Raw genomic sequence first — 23,871 nt, 5'->3', positions numbered from 1 at the left:
GTGTCAATGCCACCTGTTGGGAGTTTTCTTCCCTTTTTTTTAACCACAACTCTCCAGAGAGAAAAGAGCTAAAATATATATATATATTTTTAAAAAAGCAACCATCTCAAGTAATGTGTTTATAAATCTTGCACCAGAGAAGCAACGCCTGTATTCCATAGCTACACACGTAACCACACAAATATTTTCTAAGGCAGCTGGCTTTTTTCATATTTGGGAAATGAAATATACATAGTCTTTACTTTCATAATTGGTTTCGAAGTGTCGGACTTACGCAACACTCATCCATCTGTACCAACCGGCTCTTGTTAAAAGCCAACCGGTTAGGTAGACATTTCCTTCTTCTCTCAATAGTTCTGCAGAAAGGACACAATTTGCTTAATTTTAAGGTACCTCGCTAAATCAATCACTTATTTACTTTGCTGTAACAATGCCCCCCCCCACATGATATCTCAAATAGCTGCAGAAACATCACTCTTTTGAAGCAACATGATAAAATTAATACCATGCCACTTTGCTTTGCTTTCGAGGTTGTGGGAGGATAAATATTTTTCTTCCCCACCCTCAATCTTTACAGATAGACTCCCCCATAACATTTCACATTCCGCTTAATCTCTTACAACAGGGTGGCTAGCCTACAAACTATGAACTGGAACCACACAGCAGTGCAGAAAAGGGCAACTCAAATGATTAAAGGGCTGGAAATTCTGGCCTACGTGGAAAGGTGACAACAGGGATTGTTTAGTTTGGAAAAAAGGAGGCTAAGGGGAGACATGATAGAGTGTACAAAACGATGCCTGGTTTGGAGAATGTGGAGAGGGAGACATTTCTCTCTCTCATAATAGAATCACAGAATAGTAGTGTTGGAGGGGGCCTACAAGGCCATCGAGTCCAACCCCCTGCTCAATGTTCCTGTTAGAGCAGTACGACAATGGAACCAGTTACCTAGGGAGGTTGTGGGCTCTCCCACACTAGAGGCATTCAAGAGGCAGCTGGACAACCATCTTTCATTGAGCAGGGGGTTGGACTCAATGGCCTTATAGGCTCCTTCCAACTCTACTATTCTATGATTCTATGATGGGAGTTGCAGTCTAAAACATTTGGAGTGCCCTTCTCCCTACGTCCCTTTTTTTTTTAAAATGAGCATTGGTACTTCAGAGCTCAATAAGAACAGCTCCATTCCAATATTTTAAACCACCATGTTTTGATGCCCTATGGATGCCCAAAACATCCCCACGGCAACATAAAAACACACGCTTCTGTACGACACCAACTTTGGAAAAAGAAAAAAAGATTTATTGAAAAGATCTGGAAAATAGTCATATGCTCTCAGCAATATTTAACAAGTTTTCAAAGCATTCACAATACGAAACGTTAGGCATTTTTCTTTATAAAGTTCAGAATTCTGGGCGGGGCCAAGTTTGAGTTAAAACAAAGATTGGCCTAATTTTTTTGGGGGGGGGGGGGAATGTTGATCGACAAGGTCTCTGACGCACAACTAATAGCCTACCAAATCCTTTACCTGAATAACTCTGCCATCCAGCCGCTTCTCTTCTGCATCCACTGCCATCTTCTGCACATGCGCAGAAATCGTTAAGAAAGAATCGTGACTGGGCAGGGGAATGCTGGAAGCAAACAGGCAAAAAGTGGGAGCTACTAGATTGTAGATGTCTCCATAGTCAGGTAACATTGGACTAGAACAACTTCTTTCAAGAAAACAAGCCAATGACATGTTCTTTAGGGAGGATTGCTGGCATGCTATGCTTCTAGCGCTCAAAATGACCCTCTCCAAATCATGCCCTCATTTAGAGTATTCCTGCCTTTCGGTCAGCCTAGCAAATGGCCAATTTCTGGGAGCTGCTCATTTGTGGGCTCGTGGAGAAGGGAAAGTTCCCAGATGAAGCAAACAGGTCGAAATCCAAGCCTATCGGATAGCAGGATGAACCAGAACTTAAGAGGAAGCGACGGCGATGTGCATGACATCAAATCCGCTGCTTCTTTTTCAGGCATGGGGTTGAGTTGAGCCTGGGTCTTGCTTGCTCCTTCTCTAACCCTTCCGCTTATCTCCTTTCCCCCTGCTCGATATACCAAGCAGGGCTTCAGTCATGTCCCACCACAGGAAAGAAGGGATGGCCTGAAGGACCAGGGATGGAGATGCAGCAGGAGAGCAGCAGCTGCATCATTAAGGTTAACATTTAAATACCGGCTTCTCTGGGTTTCACTCTGGCAACACTTACGTTCAGTGGGACCTGGCTCACAAACTGGGAATGCGTTCCCTTCCAATGACCCTGCTGCACTAAAAGAAGAAGCGAGAGTATTTGAGTACCAGCGCAAGATTGAACAGGTCTGCTGGCTTAGTGCCTGCCCACAGAACGAGATGGCAGGAACCGTGGGCTCTGTCGTGCCAGCTTCACCTTCTCGCAGGACTGCGGACTGACAACGGTTGCTTTTAAGATCGCAAGGACCAGAAGAGGCGTGGATGAAATTCCTTAAGGGAATAGCATACTGGATGTGAATTGTTACAACCCATCACCACGTTCTGGATGCCCAAGGGAACGACAGCAGCGCTGGCTGCAAAGGATTTGACGTGCTGTTTTGATAGGCCCGGCTCTCGCACTCGTTCCCCGACCTGACTGCTTTGGGGCCAAACAAAGCCGTTCAGGACTGCAACAGGGCAGGTGAAACACACCTGTGCACGATAAGATGTTAGGCTTCCACTGAACAAGGTTGGAGGAAGTAATTTAACAGATCTTTCAGGGAGGCATGAGATAAAAACTTTAATAAATAAAGAAATCAGAATTTCTACAGATCCTGAAAAAATGTTACTAGTTTCAAAAGGTGCTGAATATTTGGGATTGGGGGCGGGGGCGGGGTTTTTTTCTAAAAAGAAAACTCTCCAATCTTTTAAATCAGGCTTGCTTTACCTTGTCACCTCATCTATAAAGGAGGTTTTACTTATCCTCATCCTTCTGCCTCACATCAAAGGACTTCGTATTAACGTTAAAAACGAAAGGCTTAAAAAAAACAAAACTGTCCCTTAATTATTGCATTTAAAGGTGGGGATACAGGTGAGTGAGCAGGCTGGCAGAGGAGGGATGGAGCCCAGTATAGAAACCAAGGAGACTGCTAGGGGAGGACCCCCCCCCCCCACTTTTCTCCACACCCAGTATAGAAATATAGTCATCTGCTCCCAACAGGCTAGTACAGTTGTCTGCAGGCCAGGCATTTCGTGGGCTTATTTACAAAGCTGTTCTAAAACAAAGGCCCGCCTCTACAGCTCAGGAATTAAGACTGCTATTCAAAAAAACAGAATACTCTTGCCATCCAGAAAACCCGTCGCTTTAAAAACAGTGATAGCACAAACTCATGTCATTCGAGTGAAAACAAGTTATTTAAATAACTATCTGAACATCCTGCTGAAGGGAAAGGTAGGGCTCGCAACATTTTGCTCATTCAGACCCAATTTAAAGAGCAACCAAATAAACCCAGCCACCCCTATCCTGGTACACAAAGTATTTACAAGGCTCGCTTTTACACAAGTACATTTAACACACACACACACAGGTTTTAGTGCAGTTGACACTACTGTCGAGAGCGGAAGATTTGCTCTGTGCAAAATAAAACAGGAAAGGGCAATTATCAATAAGGATCTCGAGGAAAAGAAGCGTTCACTTAACAGTGGACATGGTTCATGGACAGCAGACGCATTATTTCTCGAACGTTAAGATAACCACCAAACATTGACACAGCTCCATTTAATTTATTTAGGGTATGCAGGCAGCCTCAGTCCCTTGTCTTCGTCCAATCTGTGCCACAGACAAAGGTTAGCCGAGATCTCAAGATCTTTGCCGAAGCAAACTGTTGCCTGGGTAAGTCGCAGGCGAAAATAACACAGATGGAAACGTCCGAGGCTTGGTCTACACACATGCAGCGGAATGAAGAGGTGGTAGAATGGACTGTTCCCCTTCAGAACGAACTTGAATATTCCCCTTTTTAGAAAAAGAAGAATAACACACTCCCTACATACAGAAAAACACCTTGACAGGGATGGGTGACCAACTTCCCTCCTGTAGTGACGTTTTCCTATATGCAGGAATTTTTCTTTTTTAAAGTGGGGAAACATTCAAAACTGGAAGCCCCCTACTAGTCGTCTGAAGTTGCTCAGTCCATTTAAAGTTTATTTTACCACCTCACACCGCTGCAAGCGTAGGCCCCAGACTGAGTGACAAAGGAGCAAAATTGGGGGGAGGGTGTTGACAGACACGCCGTATTCTTGACGATCCCCTTTTTATCTACCTTCATAAAAGCCATGTACAGTTAAAAAACAAAAGTACATCCGTAAGACAGCTTTAAAAAAAAAAAGACGAGATCAAAAAAATTAAAAATAAACAAGGGCGTGTTGAAGGCACCAGAGCAATTAAGCTAGGAATGTCTCCTGGTCTTCCAAACGGACGTTCGTGGAATATCTTGGTCGGACACTTCTCACGTGACGGTCCGCATTTCAACATCATCAGCTTCCTGGCGGTTTAGATCAAGAGGCAGGCCAGCCTGTATTCTGAAAGGAGAGAGCAACTCACGGCTAGTTGAGTCACGAATATGTGCTTGCATCTTGCGTTGCGTTTTAATGACACCTCCTCGCTCTGAGGACACACATGCAAGCCGAACAATCGTACGGGCACCAGGAGCACGCGATAGCCGGCCATCATGAAACTCGCCTCTCCGGCCGGTTCCTGTGAAGACAGGTTGACTTCGTGCGTGGCAGAGCAAATGGGAGAAAGTATCTGAAAGGAAGGCTCTGCTGGAAATGATGCGCAAGAGGTCTTACGGAAGTCCATGGGGGCAGGGACTGAGAAGGAGCTTCTGAGACCCACTACGAGGTCTACGCTGCGTCCCTCATGGCCACTTGAAGAAGCACCCCAAATTTGGAAAGAGCCAACCGTCACAGCAAACATGCTGCCGTTGGGAAAGGAAACTGCTGAAATCTCATTGTGTATATGGGGAATCTTTTTCTTTTTTAAAAAAAAGAATTCCAATACATTTTCCATGTTAGGGTGGTATTTAACACCTGTCGTTGTGTGGATTTGGCGCAATTCACTAAAAACATTTCCAGTGCAAGGGACAAGACCTCAGCCTTTCAAGTAGTATTTATGCAACAAGGCGTTCACATCTGGCCGCATCTTCAGATTTAGCCAACTTTCAAAAGCACTCCGGCACCTTTCTATTCTGATGGGAGAAGCCACCATTATCTTACAATCCTTAATGCTGCTGTGACATCCAGAGTAGGGATCCAAGAAGATTCATCTGGAAAATTATCTGTGATCACCCGCCCCAAAACCATTTAAAAAGACCTGCTTGTTTTGATTTCTGAGAAGGAGATGTAATGAAGTTTGCTCAAACCTACGTCGGTGACCAAGGCAGGAAGACACTTGAAAGACTGACAGGGGGAAAAAGAAAAATCTAAGCAGCCATCAAATCACATTTCTTTGAGGTTGAAGACAGAAAATTAAGTCCTAAACAGGAAATGTACTATTGATCCTCCTTGCTTTGCTAACGCGATGCTTCTCCGTAAACGCACAGAACTGCAGGTCTCACAAGTGACCTACCGTTTGCCTGATCCACAAAAATCGTGGCTGTTAAGGAAACGTGTGGGTTTGCCAATATTGGGAACGAGTCCAAGGAAATGTCATTTGTTTTAATAAGGCTTCTGCAAAACTTCTTATTAGAAAACATGTTGCTCAGAAAACACGTGGGACATTTACAAACAGAACAGCTCTCTTGGCCTGACAAAGGGGGGAAAAAACTCCACCTCCGCTCTTGACTGTCATTCCACGCTCTCTTGACAGACAGAAAAAATAACATGATATCTGGTCATCAGCAGAACAGACTGATATGAGGTACATTGCTGTCTTTAAAAAAATTATAATATATAATATTATATTATATTGGTCTACTCCCAGTAGCTACAGGCTTAAAAGACATTTGTACACCAGGGACAGTGCCGCTTGTTAGCTCCTCCCGTGAGTTTCTGCCAGCACCGACACTCAAAACTCTTCTTCCTCGTCAACAGCAAAGTTATTTTGCTTCTTCCGAACGTTCCAGTGCAAACACTCGGCCAGGCTTTCGAACCAGTCGCGCACGGGGTCTTGGAAACAGATCGAAGGGAGAGGGTAACAAGAGGTAGTGATGCTGATACTGCAAGAAACAGAAGAATCCGCCTTCAGTCAGTACAGGTCCAACCAAGGAGAAGAGTTGGCCTCTGGAAGCTAGCGGAGTGTCCGGAGGGGTTAGAAGGCCGGGCGGCCATCTTCCCGTTATCACAAAATGACCGGGTGGGGCTTTCGACAAGGTACTAGGCCCTGAGCTTCAGCGGAGGGACACACAAGGTCTGCAATCTGGGAATAACGCTGCCCTCCCTTGCATGTGGGCTGGAGAGGACTGGGTGTTGCAGCCCAATATATCTGGAGGGCCTGAGGACGGAGAAGGCGGAGCTAGAGTGGGGCAGAACGCTAAAATGGATGTTTAAAGGCCCGTCAAGTATTGGTGAGCCGCAGAGGAAGGGGGGGGGTTACAGTTATTTCCCCGCTACTCCTATTCCTCAGGCACAGAAGGTGGCTTGATTCCGGCAATGGCCGGAAACAAATGAGATGCGGAGGCAGCGTGGGCGAGCGGGTGGAGTTCTGCCTAGGGATGTTGCGAGCACCCACCGGGTCCGGTTGTCTGGTGGACTTCCCCACGTCAGCCACCCAGACCCTGATCGCCAAGTGGCGGGGTGCTGACGGACCCGGTCGCCACCCCCCGCCGCCGCCCCGGGGCTCAGCATGCACTTGGGAGCAGCCGGCCCTCACTGCTGTCCCCACCGGCTGGCAAGCCCTCACGATCTCCTTACTTGCAAGGAAGAAAAGCACAAGGCCTTGGCAGCCGGCGGGGGGCAGGGATCCCCATCGCCGCGCACCAACGCTCGCCCTTTCCTCCTCGCACGGCGGAGAGGACGAGCGTTTGGCCCGTGGCGGCAGGGACTCCGCCGGCAGCTTGGCCTCTCGCAGTGAGGGGACGCCGTGTAAAGGGCTCCTTTAGGAAGCATTTCCTTCCCAGAAGAGGCCTCCCCGCCAATTTGCGCAAAACGGCGGTGGCTTACAAAGAGGGCAGGTGGCCCCGCGAGGAAGCCTCATTGGCCACTCGCCGAGAAGCTCGTGCAGTGCTGTGAGCAGGGGCGGGCGGGCGGTGGCAGCGGCTCAACGAGCGACTGACGAGCCGGGCGCAGGCGAGCCTGTCCGTCCCTATCCTTCCCAGCTACTAAGAACACAGCCTGCTCGTAAGCGATTCAGCCAATTCTGCTTCTTAGTCGCCCTAAAATGGGATGGATTGTGGAGACTGTTGGTTGGCTGAATCGGACGTGGCTGCCCATTTCTTGTCCGGGATGCTCTCCAGAACTCCAAAACAGCACGGCCGGATGAATGACCTCACCTGTCCCCGTGGCAGATTTCCTGTCTCTTCCGCCCGTCGAACGAAACCCACGCTGTGTTCCTGGCATCGGGAGACAGCATGATCTGAAGAGGGGGGGGAAGCACAGGAGTTTATATCAGTGCTACGCTTAGTTACAGAACCAACAGTTTAGGGTTCTTTGTGTGTGCATGTTGGTTTTAAAATTTTATTTTAAAAGAAAGTAATTGATCTCTCCCAAATTTCAACACGTTTTTGGGACGTTACAAGCTGTTAACTGTCCTGTTTTGGGTGCCTTTATACAAATCTATGGTGTGACCACACTTAGAAGAATGTGTACACTTCTGGTCACACCTAAAAAAAGATAGCGTAGAGCTGGAAAAAGTGAAGAAAAGGGCAACTAAAATGGAGTATCTCCTCTATAAGGGAAGGTGACCACAGCTGGGATTGTTTAGCTTGGGGGAAAGGAGACGAAGGGGAGACCTGATAGAGGTGGACAAAATGATGCACGGTGTGGAGAATGTGGGTAGGGGGACATTTTCCTCCCTCTCCCATAATGCTAGAATCCAGGGTCATCTCATGAAGTTGATTGGTGGGAGAGTCAGGACAGATAAAAGGAAGGACTTCTTCACCCGGCGCAGAGTTCAGCTATGGAATTCACTACTACAAGATGTAGTGACGGCCAACCATTTGGATGGCTTTAAAAGGGGGTTGGAATACATTCCTGGAGGGGAAGGCTGTCAATGGCTACTAGCCCTGATAGCTACATGCTACCTCCAGTATCAGAGACAGTGAGCCTGTATACAACAGTTGCTGAGGAACATGGGTGGGAGGGTGCTGGCGCACCCAAGTCCTGCTTGTGGGCTCCTGATCAACAGCTGGTTGGCCACTGTGTGAACAGAGTGCTGGACTAGATGGAACCTCGGTCTGATCCAGCAGGGCTCTTCTGATGTTCTTAGCCAGACAGCTGGTCTATGTAGTCCAGCGCTGGTTCAACCGACTGTGAAACAGTTTTCAAGGGTCTAAAGTTCTGGTTTTTTTATTATTATTCTAATGTGGCTGAGAACCTTTGAAACAGATGTCAGCGTGATGTCCAGCACTGAGTGACAGCCCCACAAAGAATGGTTGGTTGGCCGCTGTGTGAACAGAGTGCTGGACTAGATGGACCCTCGGTCTGATCCAGCAGGGCTCTTCTGATGTTCTTATACCAGAGCTATGCTTCATTACATGACAAACAACTGGGATCACATAATCACAGAATACCCTGTTTCCCCGAAAGTAAGACATCCCCCGAAAATAAGACCTACTTCCAGTTTTGCCTCTCGCTGTAATATAAGGCATCCCCCCGAAAATAAGACCTTTTTTTTGTTCAACAATAAATGTGTACCGTATTCTTCTTCATGGAAAAATAAGGCATCCCCTGAAAATAAGACCTAGCGCATCTTTGGGAGCAAAAATTAATATAAGACACTGTCTTATTTTCGGGGAAACAGGGTAGTAGTTGGAAGGGGCCTACAAAGCCATCTAGTCCAACCCTCCGCTCAGTGCAGGAATCCACCCTAAAGCATCCCTGACAGATGGTTTTCCAGCTGCCTCTTGAAGGCCTCTAGGGTGGGAGAGCCCACCACCTCCCAAGGTCATTGGTTCCATTGTGGTACTGCTCTAAAAGTCAGGAAGTTTTTCCTGATGTCCAGCCGCAATCTGGCTTCCTGTCACTTGAGCCCATTCTTCCGTGTCCTGCACTCTGGGAGGATCGAGAAGAGATCCTGGCCCTCCTCTGTGTGACCACCTTTCAAGTATTTAAGAGTGTTCTCATGTCTCCCCTCAATCTTCTCTTCTCCAAGCTAAACATGCCCAGTTCTTTCAGTCTCTCCTCATAGGGCTTTGTTTCCAGACCCCTGAGCATCCTCGTTGTCGTCCTCTGAACACGCTCCAGCTTGTGGGTGTGTATGTGGGTTTTTAAATTCTATTTTAAAGGAAAGTAGTTAAAGACATACCTTCAGTTCCACACCCGCGGGAACCACAATAGGCCGGAAGGACAGTGAATGAGGGCAGATCGGAGTGATCATGATTGCTGGGACGTTGGGATGGATCATCGAGGCCCCTGCTGCAGCGGCATACGCCGTGCTCCCAGTCGGAGTGGAGACAATGACACCTGAGCAAGGGGAAGAAGCACAGCACCGTTCACATTCCCAGCCTCCCCTGTTCTTCAGGCTTAGGACCAGCAACATTCAATCAATCAAGTTTATTACGGTAAATAACAAGCATAAACTGGCAACATTCCGCATCTCAGGACTTCTAACCCTAGGGTGTGTGTGTGTATATCCTTCCAGCTTTGCTGCCACTTGCTCAGAATAGCAAATGATAGTGTTGTGTGTGTATATGTGTATGGGGGGGGGGGGGAGTTCCTAGCAGGCCACAATAATAGGGCTGGTGGATTGAGTTTGGCTTGCTGGCTCGCAAAGTGCAGCGGCCAGCCTTATAACAGGGCAGGCCGTTTACTAACAGGGACTGGCCGGCGAGATCACATTACACCAGCCCTTTTACAACTTCATTGGCTGCCAGTCCAGGTCCGGGCCCAATTCAAAGTGCCGGTATTGACATTTAAAGCCCTAACGGTTTGGGGCCAGGTTATTTGAAGGAACGCCTCCTCCCATATGTACCTGCCCGGACCTTAAGATCATCTACAGGGGCCCTTCTCTGTGAGCCCCTGCCAAAGGAAGTGAGGCAGGTGGCTACGAGGAGGAGGGCTTTCTCCGCTGTGGCACCCCGGCTGTGGAATGAGCTCCCCAGAGAGGTCCGCCTGGTGCCTACACTGTACTCCTTTCGTCCCCAGCTGAAGACCTTTTTATTCTCTCAATATTTTAACACTTAATTTTAACTTAAATTCAAATTTTACTGTTCTAACTCTGTATTTTAATCTTATATCCATTTCTGCTGCGTGGTTTTATCCTGGTTGTGCTTTTGATACTCTGTTTTGTATTTGTGCTTTTTGTATTTGTGCTTTTTGCTGTTGGTTGTTTTATTATGGTTTTAATTTTTGTGAACCGTCCAGAGAGCTTTGGCTATTGGGCGGTATAAAAATGTAATGAATAAATAAATAAATAAATGAAGGAAGGAACGCTGGCAAGGCAGAATTTATTTATTTATTTATTGCATTTCTATACCGCCGAAGCTCTCTGGGCGGTTTACAAATTTACAAAAAAGTTACCACTCTTCCCGTTACGGAGATGCGGGACAGTAGCTAAGAGTGGGAGAGATTTGCCCAAGGTTAGCAACTCCAAGACAGCAAACACTCATGGGGGTTATTTATTTATTTTGTATTGATTTATTGCATTTATATCCCGCCTTTCTTCCACCAAGGAACCCAAGGCGGCGTACGTAATGCTCCTCCTCCTCTCCATTTTATCCTCACAACAACAGCCCTGTGAGGTAGGCTGGGCTGAGGGTCTGTGACTGGCCCAAAGTCACCCAGTCAGCTTCCATGGCCGAGTGGGGACTTGAACCCGGATCTCCCGACTCCCAGTTCAACACTCTAACCGCTCCACCACACTGTGGTTTAATGCCACAGGCATTATTGTGCCAAGTAACAAGCAAAGCCCCTGGTTTGAATCTCACCTCTGTCACTAAGTGGCCTTAGACAAGTCATAGTCTCCCACTCTAGATACAATATGGGGATAAAATAGGGCTGTTGCAAGGACTGAGTTAATGTATGTCAGGTGCTTTGAAGGACTGTAGTTCAAGGGCAGAGCATCTGTTTTCCTAACCAGAGATGCTGGGTTCAATCCCCTAGGAAACACCCCTGCCTGAATCCCTTCCAATCAGAGCGAGCAGTACTGAAACAGATGGGCCAATGGCCTGACTCGCTATAGGGCAGCTTCCAAGAAATGCTCAGGAAGGCTAAAAATAACCATCCGCATCATTATTGGTAGCCACCCACCTCACTTCCCTTGGCAAGGGCCCTTCTCCGTGAGCCCCTGCCAAAGGAAGTGAGGCAGGTGGCTGGCTACCAGGAGGAGGGCCTTCTCTACAGTGGCACCCCAGTTATGGAATGAGCTTCCCAAAAAGGTCCCCCTGGCACCTACATTATGCTCTTTCCATCATCAGGTGAAGACTATTTTATTTTCCCAGGCATTCCAGACTTTTTAGTTCTGTCATTCTAAATGCGTTGCTGTATTTTAAACGTCTCCACTGCTGCTAGGTTTTATTCTGGTTTTACTTTTATATAACAGTTTATATTCAACTTTTAAATTGTTATAGTTGTTTTTTTGGGGGTGGGGTTGTTTGCTTTTGCTGTATTTTGTAGTTTTAATTATTGTGAACCACCCAGAGAGCTTTGGCTATTTGGGTGGTATAAAACTGTAATAAAGAAATTAATAGCTTTGGCTAGTGAGTGATATAAAAACACAATAAATGAATGAATAAACATGATCGTCACATGAAAAGTAGATCAAAATCTTTCAAAGAGCCTACATCCAGTCTCTCCTCTGCACTCCTCATTTCCTAAGTCGTTTGATGTGTGGTTTTTAAAATGAAGCGGCTGCAGGCTGCCCCACCTGCTTTCTGGCAAATGGAGAATTGACTCACCGTCTCCTTGCACTGTGGTTATAAGATGCCCATCTAGAAAAACATCCACATTGGAAAGGTACGATGAAGGGCCCCGGTCCACTACAACTTCATTCAGGACCTATCAACAGGAAAACATGGTACGGAATTCAACCTTTATGTAAGGAGTTAACAATTTGATGCCGTTACCTAGAGCTCTAGAGGCATTCAAGAAGCAGTTGGACAACCATCTGTCAGGGATGCTTTAGGGTGGATTCCTGTACCGAGTGGGGGTTGGACTCGATGGCCTTATATAGGGTGACCCTATGAAAAGGAAGACAGGGCTCCTGTATTTTTAACAGTTGCATAGAAAAGGGAATTTCAGCAGGTGCCATTTGTATAGATGGAGAACCTGGTAAAATCCCCTCTTCATCACCACAGTTAAAGCTGCAGGAGCTATACTAGAGTGACCAGATTTAAAAGAGGGCAGCTTTAACTGTTGTGATGAAGAGGGAATTTCACCAGGTTCCCCATATATACAAATGTCACCTGCTGAAATTCCCTTTTCAATACAACTGTTAAAGATAAAGGAGCCCTGTCCTCCTTTTCATAGGGTCACCCGACCTTATAGCCCCCTTCCAATTCTACAATTCTATGATTCTATGAACTCTGGTCAGAGTCGTTTTGCATTGAAAAATTGCCATTTGAGATCACTGGATGTTTTCATCATTTGCGAGCCCACATTTGGCACACGGGGAAAAGCAATCAAAAAGGGTTTACATAAACACTCACTTCTCCTTTCATTTTTACAAGTACTTCATTAATTTCTCTTCTCCCCTGTTCCCTCTCTATATTATATTTGGTATCATCCATCTATCTACGGCAGGAAAAATGCAGGAGTGGAAAAAAGCCTCTGTACAAACCCATTCTTAAAAATAAATAACCAAAGTGGTTTGGAATGAATGCCATTTTGGGAACGAAGCGAAGACTCTTACCCCTCCCTTCCTTCCTTCCTTCCTTCCTTCCACCCCGTCCACATCAATATTCAGTGCAAAAGAGGAAGAAAAGCCAAGCATGAGCTTCTCCACCCACCTGGTACTGAATGGCTTGCTTGAACATGTCTTTCTCCAGACTAGGAGACATCAGTCCATTCTCTTCAATCCCATTCTGCAGCATCGTTTTCTTCTCCCTGTGCTCCTTGACGACTTTCACCTTGAGCCTGCTGCGGAGAACAAGCGCCGCGTTGCCTGCAAGGGGAAATTAAAAAAGGAGGGAAATGAAATGGCGCCGTCGTTCAGCCCAAGGCCCAAATTCAATTGGGGAGAAGATCTCAGGGGCCGCAAGACAGGAGTGGGCGGGACTGAAAGCAAATGGGGCTGGTGGACACCAAAACCAGCCTATTTTAAGCTTCCAGGTCTGCCTGCAGGTCGCTGAACCTCAGGAGACGCACTTCAGCCTTTTAAGAAGGCAGGAAAAGGGCACGTGCTGAGAAACCACCCAACAACTGGTGGTCAGGGGAAATGGGGAGAGGCCAGGTGGGAGGAGGCATGAACATCTGGAAACCTCGCGGACCCAGACTGGGGCCACAAGTGGGAGGGTTTTGGCTCCCAGGTGGAGGTTTTGCAGCCCTGATCTAAGGAAAAGGAGGCTCCAGGATTCAGCAAAGGGACCCCTGCAGGGATGTGGGCCCCAGCAGATGCCCAACAAAGCCAACCCTCAATGCCTGGGCCCCATCACTGCCTACTTTTAGGTGGGCGGTGAAGGTTATATCGTGCTGACAAGCTTTAGACAAGCCTCCAAAGAGGTTTTGATCTGCTGCCGCTTGTTTCTGGATATTATTTTATCCAGCCTGTTTCTGTTTTATTGAATTGCCTGTAAAAGTTCTCAGGAGTGTCCTGCACACAGAAAGACGGGATATAAAATATGGCGTGCATCAATTAATAAAACGGAGAGCCCCTGTGATGTAGTAGCTAAAGCAGCCTCCCGCAAACAGGTGCCCTGCAGGCTGGCTGGGAATGATGGGAGTTGCAATCTAACACATCTGGGTAGCACCAAAGGCTGGGTGAGATTGCTAGGCTGGGGCCAGAGAGAGCAGGGGTAAAAGGCGGACGACCAAATGGAATAAATATAGCTTGGTTTTGCTCCACTAAACAAATGCCAGCATTATGTTACCTTTGCGGGAAGCTGTGATAGTCAAGAGCTTGGCGTAATCGCTTACCTTCTATAACCTGAGTGACTTGGGCTTGAAAGTTCTCAAAATTGAATGGGGTAAGAAATCCCAGCGACCCCAAATGGAAAGCCATAACCGGAGGCACGCTACCCTGTCGGCAAAAAGAGGACGGCGTTCAAAAGCGGCCAGACACTGCACAAACCCTTGTCAACTGCACTCCCCCTTGGCATCATGGCCGAGGCATGCTCCATTGACTAATTCCGTGCCGAACCGTATGAGCCAAATAAACAATGTCAGTTTAGTCAGCCTTGCAAACCAGCTCACGAATCTTACCAGCCCAAACACGTTTCTAGTGTCCCACCTCACCTGCTCACACATACCTCTGCTGGCAATTGGTGGCCTAAAAGCAACAATAAAAGCAAACTTTGCTGCTGCTTCACTGCAGAGTGAAGGTAAGACCTACTCTCCAAAGGCATGTAGGCTGTGGACAAGCCTGAGTTATGTGTGTCTGCTTGTATCTAATTTTGCAAAGGGTTCTCCCCTGCATATGTTAAAAAGAATAAATGTTGTTGTTTTAATTTAACCAGCTGGACATCAGGAAAAACTTCCTGACTGTTAGAGCAGTGCGACAATGGAATCAGTTACCTAGGGAGGTTGTGGGCTCTCCCACACTAGAGGCCTTCAAGAGGCAGCTGGACAAGCATCTGTCGGGGATGCTTTAGGGTGGATTCCTGCCTTGAGCAGGGGGTTGGACTCGATGGCCTTGTAGGCCCCTTCCAACTCTGCTATTCTATGGTTCTATGATAATGTGTGTGCAGATGACTGGGCCTGTTTAGCCTGGAGAAGAGAAGATTGAGGGGAGACATGATAGCACTCTTCAAATACTTAAAAGGTTGTCACACAGAGGAGGGCCAGGATCTCTTCTCGATCCTCCCAGAGTGCAGGACACGGAATAACGGGCTCAAGTTAAAGGAAGCCAGATTCTGGCTGGACATCAGGAAAAACTTCCTGACTGTTAGAGCAGTACGACAATGGAATCAGTGACCTAGGGAGGTGGTGGGCTCTCCCACACTAGAGGCCTTCAAGAGGCAGCTGGACAACCATCTTTTGGGGATGCTTTAGGGTGGATTCCTGCATTGAGCAGGGGGTTGGACACGATGGCCTTGTAGGCCCCTTCCAACTCTGCTATTCTATGATTCTATAATTTACTGGAGTATTTCTTTTATCACACACTTATTTATTGCATTTCTATACCGCCCAATAGCTGAAACTCTCTGGGCGGTTCACAAAACAGCCCCCACCCCAACGCTTTATATTTAAATCACTGTTACCCACCCCAAGCTTTTTGAAAGGGGCAGGACAGAGACTGAAGCAAATAGAGCTTGGTTCGGAAAACAAACAAGGAGTTGGCATAGGAGCAAACTGGAAACACATCCAAACATATTTCAGTCGTGTTCCAAGCTGTGACAGCGAGCAGGGCTTAACAGGGGGGGAAAAACCTTGGGCAAGAAAATCGCGCTGACTACAAACTCACCGGGAAAAGCGAAGAAGCGTAAAGTAAGGTCCCATCTCCTCCCAGGCAGATGATAAAATCTATTTGATTGGAGATATCGTCATAGTCTGCGGAGGAATTTTGAAAAAACAAAACAGGAGGTTATTTTACATTCCAATTCTATCAATTTGACAAGCAGTGGTGTAAATAGCCAATGATCCATCGTAGGAGCTTTCCACTCGATCCCTTCCTATAGTTACGCACATTTTGCACCACCGCTACAGTTTTGACTATACTGCTTTCCTTAAAGCGGTATGACAGAACAGGATATTTAAAGGAGAAGAGCACTTCCAAACATGTACTGAGTGCCTTTGCTCCACCACTGAGCCACTGCAGCCTGTACCTACACAGTTAGGATGGAGGCGGGCATCCTTCGAAGGCACACGGCATGCCTTCCTCTTCTGCCTGACTAGCAGCGCCCCTCTTAATGCAGAGAGATGTAGGGTTTCGATATGAACGCGGTTCCTACCTTCACTGAAAGTGCAAAATTTCTTCTTCACTGGTCCAAAGCTATCATCGTTCATGATGGCTGGGTCTTCCAGGACCTTCTTCTCCACATAAACAATCATGTTGTTCACCTGAAGGGGAAGAAGACCACGAAATATTTCGAAACACCATAACGCAACGGAAACAGGCCCGATGACCAAAGTCTACCGGTAGAAATCGCAGGGTTTTGACAACATCTTGCCTTCCAAGGTAGAAACGAAGCTCACAGGGCAAGCCGCCTCAAAGTGAGGCCCTCTCATTTAGGGGGAAAAAGGTGATTTGGCATTTAGATCCAGAGGGAGAGGCGGGTAACAAATTATTATTATTATTATCATCATCATCATCATCTCATAACTCTATCACATTTACACACACATTTATTGATTACGCAGACTCAGGTTATTTAACCCATGGTGAGGCTCAAGTGCATGTGGGCTCCAGGAGGCCTCCATTTTGCATATCCAACACCAACTTGGGGGTTGCCATGTCGTGTGAAGCTGGTGAGCGTGAGAGAGGGTTAAATAATCCACGGATAACCCTAGAACAGAGAACGATTTGCATGACACAAGAGCCCACCCTGGGTTAAAAAACCCATGCATAACCCTAGAACAGACCGTGGGTTAAATAATCCATGGATAACACTAGAACAGACCACGGTTTGCATGACACAAGAGCCCACCCTGGGTTAAAAAACCCATGCATAACCCTAGAACAGACCGTGGGTTAAATAATCCACGGATAACCCTAGAACAGACCACGGTTTGCATGACACAAGAGCCCACCCTGGATTAAATAACCCATGCATAACCCTAGAACAGACCATGGGTTAAATAATCCACGGATAACCCTAGAACAGACTACTGTTTGCATGACACAACAGCCCACCGTGGGCTGTCACCTTGTGTAAATTGGCCCAGTAAGCTGGTTTCCCTCTAGCTTGGTTTCAAACAACCAAAAAGCAGGAGTGTCTCCCCTTTCCCTGCCTCTTTCCTTCTGTTGCCTGGATCAAGATTTCCCAGGATTCCCTAAGACAAACTGTATCCATTTGTAATGTAGACCTGCCATATATGTGAGACACAGGGTGAGAGAAGCGGAACAGGTTGTTTTAACAAAGAAAAACCAAACCTCCTACGGGCAAATAAAATATCTTGCAATTCAAAGTGCTGCTTTAGACCTTCAAAGGCCAAAACCAGGGTTGGGGAACCTGTGGCCCTCCAAATGTTCCTTGACCCCAATTCCCATCAGCCCCAGCCAGGTTGGCTAATCATGAGGAATGATGGAGTTGCAATCCAGCAATAACTGGAGGGCCTCAAGTTCCCATCTCTGCCCTAAACACACTGGGGTCAGTGTACCTGAAGGACCATGTGCTCCCACATATTCCTGGACCATGAGATCTTCTTTGGGGGCCTCCCTCAAGCGAAGTGGGGCACACGGCTACAAAGGAGAGCCTTCTCAGAGGTGGCACCCCAGTTATGGAATACTCACCCCAAAGAGGGGCCACCTGGTGCCTTCTCAGTGGTCATTTCAGTGACAGAGGAAGACTTTTTAAAAAAACTGTTCCATCCCTTCTAAAACCTGTGACTTTAACATCTTGAATTTTAACCGACTGTTTTACATGCAGTGCGTTTTTAAGTCATGCTGTGAAACCAGTTTTATTTCTCCCACAGCTGAAAAAAAATCATGCTGCACTTTGTTGTTGTAGGAGATTGTATGTTGATATTGTATTTTATTAATGGATACTTGTGAACCGCCCAGAAAACAATGTCATTGGGCAAATAATTAAATATAATTCTTTTACACGATGCTGCCCGTTTTAAGCTTCAATGGGGCAGCAAGGGAAGAAAGCCGGGCTGTGAAGACGCTATGCAAACAAAAATTTAAATTCAGGACCCGTTCTACAAGAAACTGAGTCCTCTAACCTGTATACACCATGCAAGTTAAATAAATATGTATGACTTCTCTTGTTTGCATAGTTCCTTCTGCCATGAGGTCACGAATGCTGGAAAGTCCTGCCACTGGGGAAGCCGCCTTCAACATTGTCCATGAGCTTCCAGGTACATCTTTGCAGCCATAAGAGATGGGCACGCGTCTTTTTTTTCCAAGAAAACAACAACTCTAAGATTCTTAGGAAAGCCCTGGCAACTAGTTTCTCAAGCCAGAGATGTTCAGCTTACCTCTGTGAGATAAATGCAGAGGTCTTTGAAGGGCTGCAGGAGGCTGGCATCGCGGATTTTTTTGATAACAAGGACACTCTTTGGAGGTTTGTTCCATGTCAACCGCTGGCTTGCTGGATCCTGAATGTGCCTGCAGACACAAAGGCAGGAGATCATGGTGCCATTTTTGAGACTGCCAAGTTCACACGCCTTGGGAGAGATTGCTGGGCCAGCTTTTACACATTTGTCAGATTTAAAGGGTCGAGATTTTGCTGGAGATTTAGCTGAAGATCACATGTGTTTAAATTACCGTCACCCATCAGCTAAAAACAACAACTCCTTGGCCATATATACAGGGATTCTGGAGATCAGTACATAGAGAATTAACGGTTATTACTAAAACAATTGTGTATGATCCAGAATTATTCTTATTATCAATATATAAAGGACTTAATACTGGACTGAAATGTCAAGATTTAATAATATTCCTGATGACAGCTGCTCGTCAGACAATCATGCAGCAGTGGAAAAAACTGGACAATGTGAATTTATCTGCATGGTATCAAAACATATGGTCTGTGGCAATATCAGAAAAAATAACTTATGACTTGCTTCAAATTCAAGGAAAATCAGAATCCACGTCATTCAAAGCCCATATGGGGGAGATTCGTTCAATACGCATCACAACCAAATGTACAACAATGTCTGCCTGTTTCAGCTCTGAATATATGGACATTGTAACAACAAATGAAGGAATACAGAACATTTATGATTTGGGATGGGTTCCCCCCCTTTTTCTTTCCTTTTTGTCTCCTTTTTTTCTTCTTAACTTTTCTTTTTCTACTTCAATTAAGCCTCTTTCCCTTAGAAGCTGTATCAATCAACTTTAATATTTTTTTCTTTGTACTTTATACATATTCATATAACCGTTGGTTTGATATTAATTGTTAGGGGATTGTTCGTATTCATTCCTTTTTTTGTACCACTTTAAATAAAATAAAATTTAAAATTTAAAACAACAACAACTCCTTAGCCATGAAAAACTAGCACAATGGGGAAGGAAGGAATGGTCAGTGTAACCATCGCCTGGACTTCCCAGGGAATTGATTTCCTAGGGGAAAAAATTAAACATGGAATTCCTCACCAGCAGGCCAAACTGGTATATTCCAGGAAAAGAAAGCATTTGTAAATTTGATTCTGCTCAAGAGCCAGTAAAACAAATCCTCTGGATTGATGAATTTATACTGGCATTTTATAATGCCAAATATTGTGCAATGAGGACCATCCTATGTTTCTTTGTTTGTCCTTCCACTCCCCGTTTTTGCTGCAATGTGGGAAGCTTCCAGTGTTAAAGCCGGTTTTCGATTTCCTTTTCTTCTGGCATACCAAAACCGAACAGTTCAGAAAGCATCACGCTCAGATTGCTTTGATGCTAACGTTAAGGCCGCAATTCAAAAGATTATTTGTTTAGGAACCACGGCTTTAAAGAAAAAACTAAGAATTCCTGTCCTCAGAAAGCCCTTTGTACATTCCTGCACAACTCCCCCACCTCTCCCCTCGCACATCTGCTCCGCAAGCCCTTAACGACGCAAAGGATCCGAGCTGCCCTCTTGGTCCATGCAGGGCCTTGGCCAAGCCGAGAAGCTCCCCGTAAGCTCTTCCTTGCCTCCTCATTACAGGAGAATAACCTTTTTATCTGTCAAAACGTCAGAGTAAATCCCATTTCTGAAAATGGGGTGTCAGATTTTCAAAAATCCCCCCAAAACCAGGGGATGCTTGGATTTGCTTGAGGCTTGGCATGCATGTGTATACATGGATCAGCTGTCATGGTGCCTAATTTGAGGTTTCTAACGTGGAAATTGACAGAGATATCGAAAGGGGTGTGAATAGGAGTTAGGGGTGATGTCTAAAGCCAACGAGGCCTCTTTTAGGGAAACGCGTCTGCCCATACTGAGCTTACAAGCATGGAATTCTTGGAAGTTTCAGAAGAACCCCAGGGCTCTTGGGAACAGATGGGGCCCCACCAGCAGGTCTCTGGTGCAGAATCAGAACTGTTGCCGAGTCCTCAGAAAGCAGGCCACTTCCCTCTAAAGCTGAGTGGTTGTGGTAGGGTTTTCACAGCAAAGCCTGAGCAGGAAGGGACGGGGGACTGAACCTTCCCTTTGTCATGCCGTCGCTGGAGGAATCCTCTACAGAGGAAGAGCGAGAGCTCCCAGAGACAAACGACATCGAGGAGTGGCCCATTCCAGAAGACTAAGAGGAGCCTGGGCTCTTTTGGGGGAGACGGCTGGGGGCCACCCCCACAAGAGGTCAACTCCACTTCTAGAGCCAGAACCCCTGGGAGACGGGGGTACCCACTGGTAAAGGAGGGCTCCCCGTGAGTAAAGGACTCCTCATGAGGAGGGCCCTTCCTCTCGAGGACAACTTCTTCCAGAAGTATTTCATGTGCTGCAGCTGAGTCCTGGGTGGGTCTGTGGAAGCTCCAGTCCTAGGTAAGAGGCCTGTTGGAACAAAACCTTATTCCAACTGCCAATTTTTTAAACAAACATCTTTCCTGACCTTGCTTTTTCTATGGGCTGATCTCTTGTGCTGCTGACCCTGGATTCCTGATAAGCCCCTGTTTCTTGGATTGTGCTTGCAGTGGTCTGTTTGCCTGTGCTTCAGACTTCCAACCTTCGAAAGCCATTTGCCCCATACACTGCCTCAGGACTGAACCTGAACCAACCACAGCTGGAGATTTAAGTCCATGCTCCCCCATTCAGAAAATACTTTTTCAAAATTTATTTAACCATTTTTCTCTCTGGTGGGGTTTCATAATCAGAAATAAGCCCTGTCGGGAGAAAACTGCCTTAAAAATAACGACTTCAAGGGTGTGCAAGAAGTGGGGAGGGATTTAGCTTCCTCCCACCCTGCAGTTTTAAGATTGGCCTCCACCAGCACTCCTGCTTTACAGTTAATTGGGACAATGCAGGCTGAGTCTTGCCATGGTCATATATAGGTACTTGATGCAATCTTACAGATACAAACCAAAGGATTTGCCAGTTCAAAATTGGCTGCCCACTCAGCCTTGTGTCACTGGACGGCCTAAGCAGTAGGGCTATGGACTTAGAAGAACCGATTACTTGCCCTGGGCAACAGCTGACCTGTTTGGCTGAAGAGCTTGATTTCAACAGGTGCTCTTTCACAACCACAATTTAAAAATACAGTTTAGAAATTTGGTTCAGCTGCACCATCTAAGTATCTTCAAATGGGCCCATGTTCCAATGTTGTCCTGTCCCTCTTCTCCCCAACAAGAACCATACTTGGCCCATATTCTGGGTTGTCCTGATGTGAGAAGGAGGCCATTGACTCTTTGGATTTTAATAATTGTGGTTGCTTTGCTTTATTTCTGTTTTCAGTTCCTTTTTTGCTTTATTCCTGTTTTTAGTATTCGAGCCAAAGAGAAAATCTGCTTGGCGAATCAGCACTGTTTCAGGAAACCTTGGTAAACATTTACAGTACATTACCATCTGATTTTGTAGTGCAACTTAAGTATCAAACCCTGCCAATGATGATTAAGTATTATATTCGTTGTTCTAATCAGCTTTAACAACACGTGAGCATGATTTGATCAATATTTGGCAGGTAAAATGTCCAACTCTAGGTCCACCTCTGGCAATGAACACAACTTATGGACTGAGCCGGAGCACAAATATAGCTGTGTACCTTAACAAAGCCAGTAAGTGTTTGATGAAGGAAGACTCAGGATAAAGTCTTCAGTCCCACCACCTGGCCCTGCAAGGAACTGGCAGGAAGGCCTTAGGCAAATCATTTTCACCTCACAAGGACTGTCGCTTGTAGAGGAAAGGCAAGGTTCAACACTAACTCACAGGCACAACAAAAGCCCAACTTGGTCTTGAATCCAGAACATCAAGGGCAGAGAAAGCAAGCTTGATTTTGTCTTTTTATGCTCCCTGTAATATGCAATACTTACATGTTGGAATGCTAGAGAATCCACAGCACAGGTGAAAGGGGAAATCATATGAAGACCTTTTAAAATAAATGTAACCCTAGTTCAAAATCCATACATTAAGAGGGAAAAACTAAGGATAAACTCTGTGGAATCCTTTGGGGATTTATTTTTAATTGCAGAGGTTGGGGGAGCACTTTGAAAGGATTCTGCTGTTTCGGAGTCTTGTTTGCCCAGCAAGGGATATTTATTTTTGCAATAAGGTGGGTTTCAGAAGAGAAACTACCCCTTCCTCATACCTTGAACTAGGGCCTTTTCTACACCTGCCTTTCCCCCCAGGATCGTTCCTGGATTGTTTTTGTGCATCTAAATGCCACACACCGGTAGCAGGCAGGGATGATCCTTCCATTTTCCTGGGATAACTCTTAGGTGTAGAAAGGGCCCAGGAAAGATATTAAACACAACATTTCAATGTAATCTTCCCAGGCTTCAGGGTCAGATTTAAGAACTACAGCTCATTCCAAGATTACAATGTCCCTTTAAGAAATCCCAAACCGTATCTAAAGCTAACAAAAAAGTTGGCTTGTAACATAGAAGGTAGATGAACTCTCCCTGTTTCTGTACACAACTACAGTACTCACCACTTCCACACAGCATTGGTGAACGGTCGATCGCTAATGCGTTGAAAAATCTTCATCGTGTTCTTTACAGGTCAGGCCCACGACACGCTCAACACCAGAAAAGGCCTCGGAATAATCTTTTAAAAAGCCAAACTGCTACCTTAGACAAAACATTGCACCTGCAAATCAGGTAGCCTGTTTCAAATTGCTCCAATTAACAAGAACACCAGCTCTGCCACTTCACTGCAAAAGGAAACTTAGCATTTCTAACAAAACGGAGGCAGAAACTACCAGATTAGAAAGAGGAGGAACACACACACACGGCATGTTTGTTAAATATTACTATGGTTCCTTTTGCATAACAGCAGCTTACAAAAAGCTCTAATCAACACCAGACGCCTCGGTGTGCCGTCATGTAACGAGCCACTGCCATCCCGAGTTTAATCTTGGATTTTGTTCATTGCCAGCTGCTTTCAATGACTTGAACGGTCAGCTTCCAGCTACTGGAGGGAAAGAAACTAATTTTTGGACACTACAAAAAGAAAAGAAAAAGTTTTTTTTAAAAAAAAACAGGTTGAAGCTCTCCTGGGAAATCTAAATGCTCAGCTGCTTCCTTCTCCAAGGTGAGGAGGACTCGCCCCGTCTCACTGGATGCCGGTTATGCTTCCGTCTAAGCTCTAAGAGTCTCCTCAAAAGCCTCTGGGCTGGTCTAATCTCAACACGCTGTCATTATATTGTACAATCCCAGCTCAGCCCAGAGGGAGGAGCAGAAGCAGCAGCTCAGCTGCTAGAGCCTGGTGATAAAATGCATGATGCAAGTCCAAAGTTGAATAAGCAGCAATCATGGCTTAACCCATAGGCTTCCGGGATGGGGGTGGGCCTCCTCTCCAGAGGCGGGCAGGCTTGGCAGAAGACGTGATGCAGGAACTCAGCAAACAGGGCCCAGGGGAAGAAGC

At 46.1% G+C, this 23,871-nt stretch overlaps 1 protein-coding gene across 6 annotated transcripts in view; it reads right to left on the bottom strand.

The window, feature by feature from the left end:
- Positions 1–1,274: 1,274 nt before the first annotated feature.
- The window catches only part of NADK (NAD kinase), a 53,465-nt gene continuing 30,868 nt past the window's right edge, over positions 1,275–23,871 (bottom strand). For 5 of the 6 annotated variants that reach the window (XM_063145551.1, XM_063145547.1, XM_063145550.1 and 2 more), the window contains exons 4-12: positions 18,368–18,497; positions 16,177–16,285; positions 15,690–15,775; positions 14,204–14,306; positions 13,078–13,232; positions 12,028–12,127; positions 9,438–9,595; positions 7,465–7,547; positions 1,275–6,192 (exon numbers count right to left, since the gene is read on the bottom strand). In XM_063145551.1, the coding sequence (XP_063001621.1) occupies positions 6,042–6,192; positions 7,465–7,547; positions 9,438–9,595; positions 12,028–12,127; positions 13,078–13,232; positions 14,204–14,306; positions 15,690–15,775; positions 16,177–16,285; positions 18,368–18,497 (1,075 nt within the window). In that variant the 3' untranslated portion in view covers positions 1,275–6,041. Of the gene's footprint in view, positions 6,193–7,464; positions 7,548–9,437; positions 9,596–12,027; positions 12,128–13,077; positions 13,233–14,203; positions 14,307–15,689; positions 15,776–16,176; positions 16,286–18,367; positions 18,498–22,936; positions 23,621–23,871 lie in introns of those variants that run through there. The other variant, XM_063145552.1, reaches the window with a different exon arrangement.

Source organism: Elgaria multicarinata, chromosome 20, assembly GCF_023053635.1.
Source record: "Elgaria multicarinata webbii isolate HBS135686 ecotype San Diego chromosome 20, rElgMul1.1.pri, whole genome shotgun sequence".
NCBI classification, from domain to species: domain Eukaryota; kingdom Metazoa; phylum Chordata; class Lepidosauria; order Squamata; family Anguidae; genus Elgaria; species Elgaria multicarinata.
Note: the sequence above shows the minus strand (reverse complement) of the source record. Positions and strands in the feature narration are given on the sequence as shown.